The 17,481-nt window shown below is 42.5% G+C and overlaps 1 protein-coding gene across 2 annotated transcripts in view; it reads left to right on the forward strand.

Moving 5' to 3' along the window:
* RFTN2 (raftlin family member 2) overlaps positions 1-17,481 on the forward strand; it is a 139,574-nt gene that overhangs the window by 59,373 nt on the left and 62,720 nt on the right. For both annotated transcript variants that reach the window (XM_004468470.5, XM_058300412.1), the window contains one exon: positions 16,943-17,021. In XM_004468470.5, the coding sequence (XP_004468527.2) occupies positions 16,943-17,021 (79 nt within the window). The remainder of the gene's footprint in view (positions 1-16,942; positions 17,022-17,481) is intronic.

Genomic DNA, 17,481 nt, shown 5'->3' on the forward strand with positions numbered 1-17,481 from the left:
TGAGCTTTCCTTGCAACATGGCCTTGGCCTACAATATGCTGCCAGAGAAACTTCTGCGAGGCCAAATACTGGGTCAAATATTCCTCTTTTCAGCCTTTCTCATTTCTCTTACCTTTAGGGTAAAGAAGGGAAGATATGCACCTTTTTAGTACAGCCACAGTTTGGTTCCTGCTGCTACTTATTTTTTCCTGGTAGATTAGGCTTTAGGTTTATAAAGCATTTGGTGTTCTCATTTATAAAGGCTCCCTGTGCCCAATCCTGCCTTACACTCTCAGCAGATACACTGTCCCCATGACCTTTAGGAGAGAGGGATGATGTTTTCCAAGTTTTCAGAAATCTGGCTGAGAAATTAGGGATCAATATCTTGATTGTAATAGAGGTGAAAATTGCAAAAGGATAATGTTTGGTGAGTCTTAGCAGATGGGCAGCCACCAAGAGAAATGAGATAGGTCTTGTTTATACTTATTCTTTAGGTGTTGCTTGGAATAAATGGTGGAAATTGAACAACGAAGAACAGAAAGGTGTTTTTCCCCCCAGTGTAGGGGTTGATGCTTTTTTCTTAAGTTTATACTGAGTTAGAGTTTTGAAGGCAGCATAGACTGTCAAATGCAGTTTTTTTTACAGTTTGCAATCAGTTTGGGATGTGTTTTTCTGCAACACTGGGCAATTTTACTTTCTAAAAAGATATTTATAGGGATGCAGATGTGGTTCAAGTGATAAGGCCTCCGCCTACCATATGGGAGGACCTGGGTTCAATCCCTGGGGCCTCCTGGTGAAAAAAGAAGAGGTTATAGGGTGCCTGAGTGGTGAGCCAGTGCCCGTGTGGCGAGCCAAGTGCCCATGCAGTGAGTCAAGTGCCCACCTGGTGAGTTGAGTGCCCACACTGCAAGCTGAGTACCCATGTGGGTGCCTACACGGTGAGCTAAGTGCCCACATGGTGAACCAAACACCCACACAAGTGCCCACATGGCGAACCAGGTGCCTGTGTGGTGAGCCAAGTGTTCGCATGGTGAGCCGAGTGCCTGCACAAGTGCCCATGTGGTGAGTCGAATGCCTACATGGTGAGCCAAGTGCCAGCATGAGTGCCTGTGTGGTGAGCTAGTGCCCATATGGCAAGGAAGTGCCCGCATGACAAGCCGAGTCCCCGCGTGGTAAGGCAGTGCCCACACAAGTGAGTCACACAGCAAGATGATGGCACAACAGAAAGAGAGATGAAGAGGAGTCAAGGTGAAGCACAGCAGACACCAGGAACTGAGGTGGCACAATTGACGGGAAACCTCTGTCCACATCAGAGGTCCCCAGGATCTAATCCTGGTGAATCCTAGAGGAGAAAGATGCAAAGAGAAGATAAAAGGAGAAATAGATACAGAAGATCACACAGCAAATGGATGCAGCAGCAAAATCAGCTGGGCAGGGGAGGAGATGGGGAAGGGAAAAAAAAGATATTTATGTTTTTATCCTTTGTTTAAGAGACAGTCTTTATTAAGTCTGCACCTTTATCCTTGATCTTGTTAGAGATGCTATTTTGTTGTTAACTGGGTTAAAGAGTTAACCCTGTTGTGAATCTGGTAATAAAAGATGGTTGATGTTTAAAGAAAAAAGAGAGAGAGAGAGAGATCCTGTCTCACCAAGTCGCACCTGTGGACAATCAGGCATATGGCAGGGCACATGCCCATCTCTCTTCCTTTCCTCTGAGCCTCGTTGCTAGTTATGCTTTGCACTGCTCCATCCATGGCTTTTCTCTCTCCCAGGTTCCTCTCTGAGCTCCCAGATTCCTTCTCTCCATCTCTGTGTCTTTCGTTCTGTGTCTGCAGTTTTTTAGGCCTCCATTTATAAAGGATCCCAATAAAAGTAGTAAGACCCACCCTGGGTCCCACAATCTAATCAAAGGTCCTTAACCAAAGCAGTCTAATCTAAAGTCATCTAATCAAAGGTCCCTTATCTGAATCTAATCAAAAGGTCCCATCTACAGTAAGTTTGTAGACACAGGAATAGGTTCATTTTAAGAACAGGATATTCTGGGATCCACAAAAGATTCAAAGCAGCACAACCCTGTAAAGAGAGGAGAATAGAAAAAAGTATCTTCATAGTAATTGGCCCTATGCAGCAAGGCACACTAGAACTCACAAAATTTTATTTGTAGGCAGGGACATTGTGCAATGTTGATACTTATTTTGATCCTTCCAAGTGTCTGAAATTTAGACAATAAAGGATGAAGTTAAAGGTTCATGGTTGTTACCTAGTAACAAGGATTATTGATAAAACTCTGCCTTTCTAATCTTGTCCAATGATGCTATCATATATATATTATCATGTATCCACAAAGGTACTAATCACTGATAACCATGTTGTCTTAGTTTGCCAAAGGCTGCCAATGCAAAAATACCAGAAATGGGTTGGCTTTTATAAGGGGGATTTATGTGGAATAAAAATTTATAGTTCCAAGACTGCAAAAATGTCCAAATCCAGGCATCATCAGAGATGCTTTCTCACCAAAGATTGGTTGCTAAAAAATCCTGGAGTCCTTCCATGTGGTGAGGCAAGAGGGCGGGTCTGCTGGTCTCTCTCTACTTTCACCTGGAGCCTAACTATGGACAATTAGGTATCTCTCCCTGGGCCTCATCTTCTTGGACTCTTAAAAGTTCTCTGTCTTTCAGCAGCTGTAGGTGAACCTGGAGTCCTCTTTCTCACAGGGCAGGGTCAAAGGCCGAGCTCCCTTTTCTGTGTGTCTCTCTGTGTGTCCTCAGTTTAACATAAAACCCAGCAAGAGGACAGAGACCAACCTGAGTCATGCTTTACTGATGTAGTCCAATCAAAAGCAAGCTAATCAAGTGACCTTATCAAGGTCTCTTAACTGAATCTAATGCATAGATTCTAAAACATAATTGTCTAAAACATAATCTTTTCTGGGATTCACAAAATTCAAACTGTCACACATGTCATCTCTAAACATAAAGGAAAATTTTATATACAGTTCAACTTGGTCAAGATGGAGGAAAGAGCCTAAAATTTTTTAGTCCCTGAAACTAGAAGAGTGGGTAAGAGCCCAGACTTTGAAGCTAAACAGATCTCATTTTAATTACATTTTCACCATTTACTGTGTGGCCTTGGGCAAATCATCTACCCTCTCAGTTTCTTCTTCTGGAATATTGAGTAATAATATAAACTTCACTGGATTGTTGTGATGATTAAGTGACATAATATATGAAAAGTAGTACCTGTGCAGGGCTAGTGCATACTAGGCTAATAAATTAAAACTATTATTATAAGACCTAGTCCTTTGGCAGAACCAAAGTCCCTACCTAATATGTTTTTTTGTTGTTTTTCTCTCCCCTCCCCACCGCCCCAATTGTCTGCTCTCTGTGTCCATTCGCTGTGTGTTCTTCTGTGACCGCTTCTATCCTTCTCAACAGCACCAGGAATCTGTGTTTCTTTTTGTTGCGTCATCTTGTTGTGTCAGCTCTCCGTGTGGGCAGCACCATTCTTGGGCAGGCTGCACTTTCTTTTGCGCTGGGCGGCTCTCCTTACAGGGCACACTCCTTGCACGTGGGGCTCCCCTACACGGAGGACACCCCTGCGTGGCACGGCACTCCTTGCGCACATCAGCACTGTGCATGGGCCAGCTCCACACGGGTCAAGGAAGCCCGGGGTTTGAACCGCAGACCTCTGGTGTGGTTGACAGACGCCCTATCCATTGGGCCAACGCTGCTTCCCCTACCTCATATGTTGAACCCTATTGTCAGTATGATCACTTGGTCTGTCCAAAATCAGGATATTCGGGAAAATGTAAATATTGTAGTTCACTATATGTAAAATGAGCAATAAGCATTACAAGCCAATAAAAGCAATAAAAACAAGTGACTAGAGTATAAAGATGCATGCTTACATGTAACTCATATCCAGAAAAATGAATGTCTTCATCTTTCTTTTGAGGCTCTCATGTCTGAAAATATAACTTAGAACCACTGACAATGAGGATTTTCTTCCTTAATACCTTTATCTCATCTACAATAGCCTCTTAAACAATTTAAACTTTTCCCTACTCTTCTATCATCCACGCCAAATTGAATGGTCTATATATATAAGATGTTTTTTTCTCTCATCTCCTTCGTTATTCAAATAAATCCTATTACCAAATTGCACGGAGATTTTTTTTTCTAGTGTGTCTTCAAGTTAAAGTTGTTGCCCCATTATCCTATACAATATCATACCACCAAGGTTTAAAGCTGTTTTACCATGGAAACAACATGATGTTGTAATCTGTTGTCATTACATTATCTCAAGCATATTGTTGTCAGCCCTGAAAACCTGCCAGAATCCCTCTCAGTCATTATCACTGTGTAATTATACAAGTAGGTAAAAGTTGACACTTTTACAGCAAATTTGGTAGAGGATCATGTTATGATTTGAAGAATCATAAATTCTTTGAGTCTTCAAGTATTTACTGAGCACCAGTTAAAAGGGTGGGTTTCAGCTAATTAACGTGAAAGACATAGAGATGACAAGACAAACTCAGGGAGCTTAGACATGGTAGAAGGAAAAGCTCTTCAGGGGAGGATTATATAAGGCTTTAAGAAGGAGGGGACACCGCAACTGAATCCCAAAAGATGGGGAAGATACAGTCAGCAGAGGTGGTATGTGGACATTCCATGTAGGAGAATGTCACAAGCAGAGATTCAGAAATTGGCCAGGAAGACTGGGTAAAGGGGACCATTACCACAGGACAATCAAACATGACCTTGGCTTTTTTTATTTTAAAGATATATAAAGACTCTTTCCCACCTATGCACAAATTTGCTCTAGTACTCCAGTTCTGTTTCAAAGATGCTTGAAATTGTAAGCAAATAATTGGATCAGGCAGAAGTTCAAGTTGGCCTTGTATTCCTACAAGAATAATTAAAATGTTAAAATATCACTTAAGTATATTCTCAAACTATAATAACACTGATTTTTAGTTTTGCTTTTATGTTGTCTTTATCTACTGCTATTCACTGTTGTGCAAAACTGAATTCATGGGGGGAATTTTAAGACAGAGCTTTCAGTGATTAATCTTTTATATGGTGCTTAAATACCATGAGACTTAAATTTGCTCCCATCTCTTTCCATTTGCCATGTGTAGCAGTTTGATATGGTTTATGAATTCCAAAAATAGATATTGGATTTTGTTTGTAAATTGGTCTCTTCCTTTGGTACATTAGCTTGTACTGGATTCAGACGTTTCACTCTTATTTGATTAAATTATGATTAAGGCCTTGATTGGGTCACATCAGTAGGACAAAGGGGGTAGGGACTCACAGAGAAAACGACAAGGCAGATGAGTTAGAGTTTTGATGCTGGAGTTTTGAGCCAGAGCCCAGGAAGTAAACATGCAGAAGAAGAACAGAGAGGGATAGACAGCTGCATAGACACGGGAGAGGCCCTGAGAAGAGAGAAAGACTATAGTCTACATCTGACCTTGTGGAGAGAACAGAGCAGCTGAGCCCAGAGAGAAATGAGCCCTCGGAGAGAGATGAGACTTATCCCAGCCTACAGCTGATATTGGAAGAAGCTGGACCACGGAACCTTAAGAGGAAGACGAAGGCTGAACCTTTGCTGACGTTGGCAGCTATCTTGTTCAAACAGACTTCAGTGAAGGAAGTAATTTACGCTTTAATGCCTGGTAACTGTTAGCTTCTACCCCAAATAAATACCATTTATAAAAGTTAACAGATATCTGGTATTTTGCATCAGCATGCCTTTGGCCGACTACTATGCCATGCTTATATAAGGACTTGTATGGTCAGTTTAAATGGTTTAATTGGTCCAGGAAAACTGAAAATATTTTTATTTACACCATTAGTCTCTACTACAATCCCTGAACATTAATTGTAAGTTTAAAGGCTTAATTTGGTAGATGCTAAATAAAAATCTGGGCTTCTGCAAAATAGTCTACACTAATTTCATTGTAATTTACAAATTATAAAGTTTCTCAGTCAGAACAGATTTAAAATAGGCCATTCCTTTCTGTAGTCAGGCATTCACTGGGTTCATTCATTCTACATATGCTTGTAGAGACAGTGCAGTGTTAAGGAAAGAGTAAGAACTAGGAATGACCGAAGGCAAAGCTCTTCAAAGCTCTGGGTCTCAACTTCTTTATCCCTAAAATGGAGAAAATAACATACTCTGCTCACTTTAAGGGATTAGCATTAGAAACAAATGTAATAATGGACATAGAAAGTACTCAATACAGTAACAGCATTACACAAATCAAAGTTATTATTATGTTAGTCCATGAGATCTTCTGTTATGGGGAATCCACGTCTTTTTCTTTTTTTAAAATTTGTTTCCTTTTTATTTTTTATCTATTTTATTTTTATTATTATTTTTTATTCACAGTCTTTTTCTTGATAGTTGTGTTGTTGCCATAACAAATCCCCCTCCCTTAAATGCCACTTATATAGAAAGTCTTCTTTTTGTTTTCTTATGAAATACATAGAAGAAAGTAGGAAAAGGAAAAGGGAACATTTCTTAAATATCTACTGTGCTCCCAGGTCTGTGCTAGGAACTTCCCATTTAGATCTCACTGATAGTATTAGAGTCATCTCTGCTTTACCAAAGAGAAACAATTGCCTCAGAACGTTTGGGTGAGTGACAGCATCCCATAGCTAGTAAGTGACAGAGGTGGGATTCAAACCCAGGGTTTCTCTGATTCTAAAGCCAGGTATGCTTCTCCACCCTTGACTGCCTTTGATAAACACATCACAGAAAACGACATATCCAGACATTTTGTAGTGTAGAGCCAGAGAGCTGATAGAACCCATCTCCTCCCCTGGCTGGCTGTCCCTAGTGTCCTCAGTCCTTATCTGCCCATGCTGAGAGAAAGACTTAATACCAAAGCAGAGGGCAGAGCCCTCGGTCCCAGGGACAGCAGCAGTGCTGGTGACTTACCTTGCCTCTTCCAGCTCCTGTTTTTGCCTGATCCTTGGTGTAAGCCTAGGTGTTGACTCGAATGTTATGCTTACACTCTGCTTCAGATGGTCTGGTCTGGACCTGACTGCTTCTCCCACCCATCCTATTTTTCCAGTGAGTATCATGGATTTGGTTTTTGTTTTTCTCTTCAGTTTGGCTAAGTGCCCCAAGTCTGACCTAGGTTTTGGCCTCTGGAGTCATGGTACCTTCCTCCCTTTCTTCTGCATTAATTACCCTCCTTTCCTTCCCAAGCTGAGCCCTCTTATCCATTCATCTTGCCTGGCCCTATTGCCTCTGGGGCCCATCCGGCTGGCCTGTCTCTCATGCTGACAACAGCACCATTCCTGTTACCCTAGGGAATGAAAGGACTAGTGAATGCTGTCACAACTTCTCTATAGACTATCCCTTTGCTGGCTTTGCAGCAGCCTATACTTTTTTTTTTTAGATCCTGGGGCTGAGGATTGAACCCAAGACCTCATATATGGGAAGCCAGTGCTCAACCACTGAGCCACATTGGGTCCCCTGAGTTGGCATTTTTGTTTGTTTGCTTGTTTAGGAGGCACAAGGGAATGAACCTGGGACCTTCCATGTGGAAGCTGGCACTCAACCACTTGAGTCACCTCCACTTGAACAGCCTATACTCTTAACCATCACAGATTGCACAAGAACTTTTGCTTTCCATGAACAAGGTCCACGGTTCAATATCTAGTACCTCCTAAAGAAAAAAAAAAGTGCCTTAAAGTATGGGTAGTATTTATACACAAAAATGCAAGACCAAAAAAAATGCAAGAGATTTTTTTCCATGCCAAGCAAAGTTGTGTCAGCAAGGAACATACATGGGGATGTATGTTTTTAGTAAAACAAATTAGTACCTATATATGATTGCATACATCTTTAACATATTTAAATTTTTCCTCTTTATGACAGTTATTAGACATAATTCTTTGGAGTTATAAAAAGTTCAAACTTGAACAACTTTAATGAGTTGAGTGAAATATTGAACTCTCATGGCAGTTCATTTTCCTCTTAAGACACTTAGCAACATTCTAGAATGTTCTATTAAACTAATGTTTGGGGGAAGCAGATTTGGCTAGGCATCCACCTACCATATGGGAGGTCCAGGGTTCAAACCCAGGGCCTTCTGACCCATGTGGTGAGCTGGCCCACACACAGTGCTGATGTGCGCAAGGAGTGCCGTGCCATGCAGGGGTGTCCCCCGCATAGGGGAGCCCCATATGCAAGGAGTGTGCCCCGCAAGGAAAGCCGCCCCATGCCCAGAAGTGGCGCCGCACACACCGAGAGCTGACACAGCAAGATGACGCAACAAAAAGAGACACAGATTCCCAGTGGTGCTGACAAGAATACAAGCAGACACAGAGGAACACACAGTGAATGGACACAGAGAGCAGACAATGGGGTGGGGAGGGGGGAAGGAGAAATTAAAAAAAAAAAAAGAACTTTTTGAGAGCTGAAACTACTTTGTGTAAATCAGGCATTTTTCAAAAGCTGCATTCCTTTTCTATTACATCAAAGCATGATAGCCCGTTAATAGTCTGAAATAGAATCTGAAAGTTCTTAAATTTCTCAGTTAACTAACAGGACTTTTTGGATACAGTTTTCTGTAAGAAAGAGGAGATGAGAGACCTGTCATCTGAGCACATGTGGGGCATTTGAAGTACTCTCTCAGGTCACGTAGTAACTTCACCAGTCAAATCCTCTCAGAAACCTGTGTTACTGGGCAAATATTCTACCCCAGCTCAACAAACAGAATTACCTCAGGAGCCACTTGAGGCCTGAGGGACTCACTTGTCCCCCACCCCATAGTTGTCTCTCCGTAGGGCTCCGGACCTCTTTTCCTTCACTGTCCCATGATTAGATTCTCCAAATCAAAAGGAGTTCCACATAGTCCCACAGATATCTTGAAAATAGGAGGGCTTATTTTAAATCAGAATGGCCCCCAGAGGACTAGAAACATAGAGGTCTCAAACATATCTCCGATGGGGATGTGGCTCTGAGGACCTCCCCAAGAGGCCTGCAGATCCAGCAGGAAGGAGGACAGCCTTTCTTGCAAAGGCATCCGGAGGCTGTTCTAAGATTGTCAGCCTATGAGAGGTCAGTCTCCGTAGAATTCCCAAACAGCACTCTTTGTGAGGCCAGTTACAGTATTACTTGTTTCTTTGAACTGAGAACAGATCCTGGCCCATGCTTTCAAAGTTTTTGCCCTTTTGGGGGTGAATCCCCTTTACACTGCAGTAGCCACGGGTAAGACTGTACCACTGTCCCGTTTAACTGAGTATATTGTAGGAGGTTTGACCTCTCCTCTCCCGGGTATAGTGCATAATCTGTTAAATACCAAGCAGAACATTGGTAGAGAGAATCCTGTTTCAGACATGGACTTCTCAGCTCAGGACTGGGCTCTGCTCTTCAGGCCCCCTGACAAGCTTTTTCTTGACATAGTCACCCGCCCCCTCCACCCCATGAGGCTTCGATGAGGTCTTTCCCTTCCTCCTCCTGCTCCTTCCTCGCACGCTGCCTTGATATCCACAGATAGAGATACTCTTCCCTACTTGGGGTTGCTGCCAGATTCCCATCAGAATGCAGATGGAGTAATTCCTCACCTACATCCCAAATTCCTTTATGTTTTAGACAAGTCAGCTCAGAGTATAAACTAAGAAACGAAAGCTAGTGAACTATGTGTACTCAGGATGCCGTTGCATAGTCTAAATTGCCCAAAAAACTTAAAGGACATATGTCACATTGGGAGAATGTTCTGAAATAAATTAGGTGCTAAGGATGCTTCCAGAAAATGAATGTTTTTGTTTCCACATTCTTTATTTAGACAACCATTGGTAGATTTTACCATTCAAGACCAAATAATCCCTATGGTAGCAGAATGCTCTGGGTTCTGGGGTTCTAGGTTCTTTGTTTATGTCACATAAAAGAATTTAAGGGGAAGCGGACTTGACTCAATGGACAGAGCATCCGCCTACCACATGGGAGGTCTGTGGTTCAAACCCCGGGCCTCCTTGACCCGTGTGGAGCTGGCCCATGTGCAGTGCTGATGCGCGCAAGCAGTGCCATGCCACGCAGGGGTGTCTCCACGTAGGGGAACCCCACGCGCAAGGAGTGTGCCCTATAAGGAGAGCTGCCCAGCGCAAAAGGAAGTGCAGCCTGCCCAGGAATGGCCTCATACACACGGAGAGCTGAGGCAGCAAGATGACACAACAAAAAGAGACAGATTCCCATGCCACTGTCAAGAATAGAAGCGGACACTGAAGAACATACAGCGAATGGACACAGAGATCAGACAACTGGGGAGGGGAGGAGGAAAGGGAGAGAAATAAATAAATAAATCTTAAAAAAAAGAAAGAATTTAAAGACACACCATAGGGTGGGCAAGGGAGTAAAGAGTTTATTAAGAAACTAGAGAACTAGAAAAGTACACAGCCTGAGACATAGACCATGGCATGCTGCAGGGTGAGTCGCTCGCAAGGGGCCCCAGCTCAGGCCTTTTTTTTTTTTCTCTCTCTCCTTCCCCGTCCCCCTGCCCCAGTTGACTGTTCTCTGTGTCCACTTTGCTGCGTGTTCTTTTTTGTCTGCCTCTGCTGTTGTCAGCGGCACTGAGAATCTGTGTTTCTTTTCATTGCGTCATCTTGCTGAGTCAGCTCTCCATGCGTGTGGCACCATTCCTGGGCAGGCTGAACTTTCTTTCGCACTGGGTGGCTCTTCTTATGGGGCACACTCCTTGCGCACAGGGCTCCCTATGCGGGGGCGGGGGGGGGGGGCGGGCCTGCGTGGCACTCCTTGCGCGCATCAATACTGCGCGTGGGCCAGCTCCACACAGGTCAAGGAGGCCTGGGGTTTGAACTGTGGACCTCCCATGTGGTAGATGGACGCCCTAACCACTACGCCAATCTGCTTCCCTCAGGCCTTTTCCTCCTCCCCCTTCATAATGCTGGGGAGGGGCCCCAGCTGCTTGCTGTTCTGATTGGTTGCCCCACCTCTTAGCTCTCAGAGGGCCAGTGGTGAGGCCTTTTGTTTGAAGGTATCCTGTGATCTTCAGAAAGAGTTCCAAATAGCATCTCATGGCCAGGGTCTCATGGGATCTTTCCAGCAGCCTTCCCCTCAGGAGGTTCTGGGCAGAGTCTCACGGCCATGTGGTCTGTCAGCCATGTTGTCTGATGGGCATGTTTTCTGCCAGATCTTCAGCTGTGACCCAAGTCTTCCCTTCCCCTGTACTAACCTGCCTCACCTACACCAAGAATGCCGTAATTCAAGGCCTATCTCTTCTTGCCATGGTTCCCATGTGGATCAGGGTCACCTGAGGAGTCCAATGAGATGCAAATTCTGGAGATCTGGAGTGGGCCCTGGAATCTGTTATTTCTAACAAGCATCCTCTGTGTTTGGGATGCACAGCAAAGTTTAAAAAACACTGCTCTATACCTGCATTATGCAGGTATATTGTATGGTATTGTATGATGATTTAAGTTATTCACAGAAGTTGTGATATTTTTTATACCAAGTCTTTTTGTTCTAACTGGAAATAAAGGTCAAATTAAAGTGAAATTAAAATAGAATTCATCTTTTTTTAAAAAAAGAGGCAGCAGCAATTTTCTAGTACCACTTTGGGGATGATTTTCTGTTTATCAAAATTCATCTGTATCATCAGTAAGGTTGGGGATTTTCAAATGCAGTGGGGTTGACATATGCCTCCTGGGCCAGGGTTTCAATGTTGCATTTGTTTCCCTGAAAAAGAGCTCTACATAAAACCCAGCTAATAGTGGGGTTTTGTTTGGGTTTTTTTGCATAATAAAAGTCGTAACTGAGCAACATTAGCTACAGACGCTCCTCCCATAAATCCATGGAGACTCTCTGAAAAGCACCTCAGAGGAATCCAAAACCCAAGTAGTCTTTGGCAAGGGGTAATTTGCCATGATGGTAGTTAAATAGAATACTGAGAGGCTGACTACAAAGAAGCATCTGAAAATAAAACTAGCTGCAGTGGAAGTCCCTCAACCAAAAATGTGTATGAAGTGTCTCCCATGTGGCAGCCAAAATTGGTTTCTTCTTCTTAAAGGCAAATTTGACAATGCATACCAAGAAGTATAAATCACACTCTTTTTACTTAATAATCCCACTCCTGAGAATTTATTTTGAGTAATTAATTCATAAGAATAAAGAAAACTATACATATTTTTATAGGAGCATTATTTGTAATTAGGAGAAAACTGAAACCAACTTAATCCTAATTTTCCAATAATAAAGGAAAGGTTTACTACATTTTGGTAGCTTGATTCTTTGGGATAATATGCAAAAATATTATCAATATATAAGCAAGGAAAAGATGTTTAGTGAAAGGTGTAGAACACAAAAGTGTAAATATTCAGTGGTTGTAGACATGCGAAAATACACATGTGGATGAAGACTAGTTATCCCTCTGGGTTTTTGCTTAGGGTAGATGAATTAGAGTCCACACTGTGATGATCATGAAAGAAAGCGGGTTTAATAATGCCAGTGGAAATGAGGCTGGCTAATTTAGGGAATGGGAAGACAACTGGCAGAAAAACATAGCCATGAAACACATGGGCATGGAATTCCACCTGGAACCCCCCCTGAGGGAAAGACCCCCACCAGAAGGCTGCTGGAAGAAGCCCGCAAGAACTCTCCATTTAGAACAGGATTTCATTAGGGATCAAGGAAAAGCCCCAGATATTCTCACAGGGCCTTATCATTGGGCCCCCCCCAGGGAACTGACGGGTGGGGTAATCAATCAGAACGGCAAACAGCTGGGACCCTTCCTCCAAACATTAGCAAGTGGGAGGAATAATTAATGGTTTAAAAAGCAAGCACAGGGAAGCAGATGTGGCTCAAGGGACTGGGCTCCTACCTACCACATGGGAGGTCGTGGCTCAGTTCCCAGTGCCTCCTAAAAAAGACAGCAAGCTGATGAGACAGGCAGGTGCGGCAAGATGACACAAGATGGCGCAACAAGAGACACAAGAAGAAAAACATAATTAGAGACTCAACAAAGCAGGGAGCAGAGGTTCCCAGTGCCTCCTAAAGAGGACGAGCCGGACCGTGCACTGGCGGGATGGGCAGACAGGGCAAGCTGACAGGACAAGATGATGCATTAAGAGACACAAGAGGGTAAACATAACAAGAGATACAACAAAGTAAGGAATGGAGGATTAGGTGCCTCCCTCCCACATCAGAGATCCCGGGTTTGGTTCCCATTGACAAAAAGATGAATAGGACAGCAAGTGCAAACAATGAGGGGGTGGGGAGAAATAAATAAAATAAATTAAAAAAAAAAAAAAAGCAAGCACAGAAATTAAATTGGCTCTTTTTTCCCCCTTCTTTGCCTGGATAAACCTGCAATCAGATTACTGGGAACCCATAATCTGTTCTTTTCTCCTCTTCTCTCATTTCCTTAATAAACTATTTGCCTAACTAAACAGGTATGTTCTTAATTTCTTTAATGTAGCATAGCCAAAAACCTAGAGGGAATCCAGCAACAGAAGGACAGGTGGCAGGGATATGTCTGCCTTTCCCATCTGCAGGAATTCTAAAATTTTAATAACATCAGGATGCTAATGAATAATTGGGGTGGAGTTTGTACAAGTTCTTTCATTAATAAATATTAAGGGGTTCAACAGGATGGGGTAGGTACCAAATCAGGGTAAGTCACAAAGTTACAATCATTATCAAGATCAAGGCTTCTGGGAGAAGGGCAGTGGAAAACATAAGTCAGCCACAAGATTTTTCATATGTACAGCAAATAGAGGAAGATGAATAATAGAAATGAATAACAGAAACGTTCATATGCAAAGGTAAGATCTGCCTTGAATAATCATTACAATGGCAGGGTTTTTGTAGGAAATGGCCACATAGAAAGTGTTACCGAATTTTGTTTAGGTTCTTGACTAGCTGCAGAAATGAATTCCAAGAGCACGTCAGGTGAGTTAGGTTAATAATTTATTCAGATAGGGAAGGACAAGAAATAGGAGAAAATAACAGATCAGGGGTCCTGGGTAGAGAGGAAGGGGCTGAAAAATGATAAAGAGGGTTGATTTACAGACTACAATTCCCCATTATAGGTTATAAATGTCCAGGTTTTACTTTCATGGCCACATGACAGAGAAAAAACACCAAGAGTGGTGCACAGAGGGCAGAAACAGGGGTCCACAGGTGAGAGCGCCCACAAGAGAGCTCAGGCCCGGTGCCTGCCTTTTTGAACGGTTGATTATCCCATGTCTTTGCTAATGGCAGGGGAGGAGTTCCAGCTGTTCACCGTTTTGATTATCTCTCCCATCAATCTCCCATGAGGACCCAATGATAACTTCCTTAGGGAATATCCAGGGCTTCTCCTGGCTTCTGGAGGAAGTCTTCTTCTGAGTGGCAGAATCTTGTGGGCAGGGATCTTCCAGCAGCCCTCTTGGGGATATTGAGGTCCATGTGGTCTTCTTGCCAGGTTCCAGATCCATCCACTGATTCCCTATCTTACTAGCCTGCTTCGAAAGATCAAGTCAGTCTAGCCAGTTTCAGTAATTTCAGATATTTAAACTTTGGCTACTTTATAATTTACTGGAAGTAAAAAAGCATACAGATAATGATTTAGTAATCATAATTATTTGTTAAGTTTCAGTACAATGCCTTAATTTTAAGCTATACTGGGTTTTTCTAGTACTACACTATCAGCTGAGAAATAACCTAAGCTACAAAGCAACAGACATTTACTTAGAATTGCAATTCAGAGAGCACAGATTCAGGTTGCAGCCCAAATCCTGTCCCAGTCTTGGCATTTCCAGGCAAGTATTTTTAAAGGAAAGAAGATGATGAGACAAGTTGTTTATGGTTGGTGACTATTTGGAATATTCTTATTGTCCTTCAGGTTAGTTAGTTAACTGAGTTTTTTTTTTAAATAGATTTATTTATTTATTTATTTCTCTCCCCTCACCCCCCCGCCCCCATTGTCTGTTCTCTGTGTCTATTTGCTGCATCTTCTTTGTCTGCTTCTGTTATTGTCTTGTGTTTCTTTGTTGCGTCATCTTGTTGTGTCGGCTTTTTGTGTGTGCGGCACCATTCCTGGGCAGGCTGCACTTTCTTTCCCACTGGGCGGCTCTCCTTATGGGGTGCACTCCTTGCATGCAGGGCTCCCCTACGCGGGGGGCACCCCTGCATGGCAGGGCACTCCTTGGGCGCATCAGCAGTGTGCATGGGCCAGCTCCGCACGGGTCAAGGAGGCCTGGGGTTTGAACCACGGACCTCCCATGTGGTAGGAGGACGCCCTAACCAGTGGGCCAGGTCCGCCTCCTTAAATTAGTTCTTTATCTTGTGGCTTATTTTATGGTATCCAAATATCCTTGGGATTTTGAGGAACTTAGATGCTTGAGGCTTTGCGTACTTTGGCAGATTGTGAAGACTGGCTGAGGCCTGTGTAAAAGAACCCTGCCAGCTCCATTTTAAATCTCTTAGTCATAGTAATGTAACTGAGGATTAAGAATTAACAAATAATTGGGAAGCAGCTATGGCTCAAGTAGTTGGGCTCCCGTCTTCCACATGGGAGATCCCAGGTTTGGTTCCCAGTGCCTCCTAAAGAAGACAAGCCGATATGACGGGCTGGCACAGCAAGCTGACACAACAAGTTGATGCAACAACGAGACACAATGAAATGACCCAACAAAGAGATGCAATAAGGAAACACAATGAGAGACACAACAGCAGGAGTGGAGGTGGCTCAAGCCATTGGGCACCTCCCTCCCACATGGGAGGTCCTGGTGTCTCCTAAAAAGAAGACGAGCACACAACAAAGAGACACAGAGAGCAGATAGCGAGCACAAAACAAGGGGGGGCAGGGCAGGGGAGAAATAAGTAAAATAAATCTTAAAAAAGAATGGTAGCATTCAAGCGTATCAGTATAAAATAAATAACATTTAATTTAAAAAAGAATTAACAAATAATTCTGATTCCTAACTCACTATATAGATGACTTTATATTATGAAATAGCAAAAGATTAATACCTGAAATTACTGGAGCTGGCTAGAGTGGTCCCACCCTGTTGGTGGGTACTCTAGACTTAACCTCACCTTTGTGTGTGCTTATTATTGTGATGGCTATTCTAGATTGAACTCACCCTTGTGTATACTTACTATTGGGATGGTAACCACTCCACCCACATCTGTTTAATATCCCTATGAAAGACCTTGTAACCGACCTTCGTTCTGTATACCCCTATCCCAAATCCTTGTAACAGACCCAGCTTTGTCAGCCCCTGCCTGTCCTGTTCAGTACCTTAATATTTATTAATGAAGGGACCTGTGTTCAGCTTCACCCCAATTATTCATTAGCACCTGAATGTTATAAAATATTAGAATTTATGCAGATCAGGGAGGCATTTTGTGGTCAGAAGGCTACTGTACTCCATTGCTTGTGTAACCAATAAAACTCTCTCTTTGAAACCCCGGTGTCTCAGGAATTGGCTATAAAGACACATAGGATGACGCAACAAGAACAAAAAAAAGAAACACAGATTCCCGGTGCCGCTGATAAAGATAGAGGCAGTCACAGAAGAACACACAGCAAATGGACACAGAGCAGACAACACGGGGGGGGGGGGGGGGGAGGGAGAAGGGGAGAGAGAAAAATAAAGACACATCAGGAGAAATTAACCCACTTTTGCTCAGTCTCAGTAACTGTATTTTGTTTTACTTATTTTAACAGGACCAAGAGGGAACACAAAGAGGTGAAAATAGTTACTTAGCATAGTAAGCATACAAGTCTTTAAATATTAAAGTTGTTTTCTTTGTAATGATCATGTTCCGTTTTTAGGTTTTTCTTGTTTGTTCTTCCACCTGCAAACATATAGCATCATTTTATTTAATTATTTTTGGATCAAAAGTTTATTTTACAAAGGATACATGAATATTCTTGCCAAGTGTGAAATACATAGAATTACTAATTCTCAAGCCCTAATGCTGTTGTTTTAATTTGCAGTGAAGGGAATTTGGCCACAAAGCAGGTCGTATTCCTTCAGAGGCCAATTATGTGGAATTCAGCTACTCAAACACCAGAGGTGAGTAAAATGAGTGATTTATAAATTTAACATTATGTTGAAGTATTTACTTCTGAAACTCTTGGTGTATGTCCAAATAGTGACTACAAATGAGAAAGCATGGATTGGGTGTGGAAATAATCTTACATGCTTGTATACTGAACCAGGATAAAAGAAGGAAATTTGCCTGCAATCAGGCAATGTGGGACAATTCTAAGTCTTGTAAGTGAATGTGCCTGATCTTGTGCAATCTTGTCCATCTTGACCATTTAAGAACATTTTTCTTTTGTATTATCTCCTCAAGTGCATTTTTTTTCCAGCTCTTTCGCTGAAGATCTATGTTGAACTTCAAATCATTATTAGATGCATAGCCAAAACAGTATCATTGAATGAAGCCATCTGTGTTGTTAGTAAAGCATAGCTTTCAAAACAGGAAATTTGCAAATGTACTAGAAAATTCTTTAAAGTGATTCTTTTGCTC

This window comes from Dasypus novemcinctus, chromosome 7, assembly GCF_030445035.2.
Source record: "Dasypus novemcinctus isolate mDasNov1 chromosome 7, mDasNov1.1.hap2, whole genome shotgun sequence".
Classification (NCBI taxonomy): Eukaryota; Metazoa; Chordata; class Mammalia; order Cingulata; family Dasypodidae; genus Dasypus; species Dasypus novemcinctus.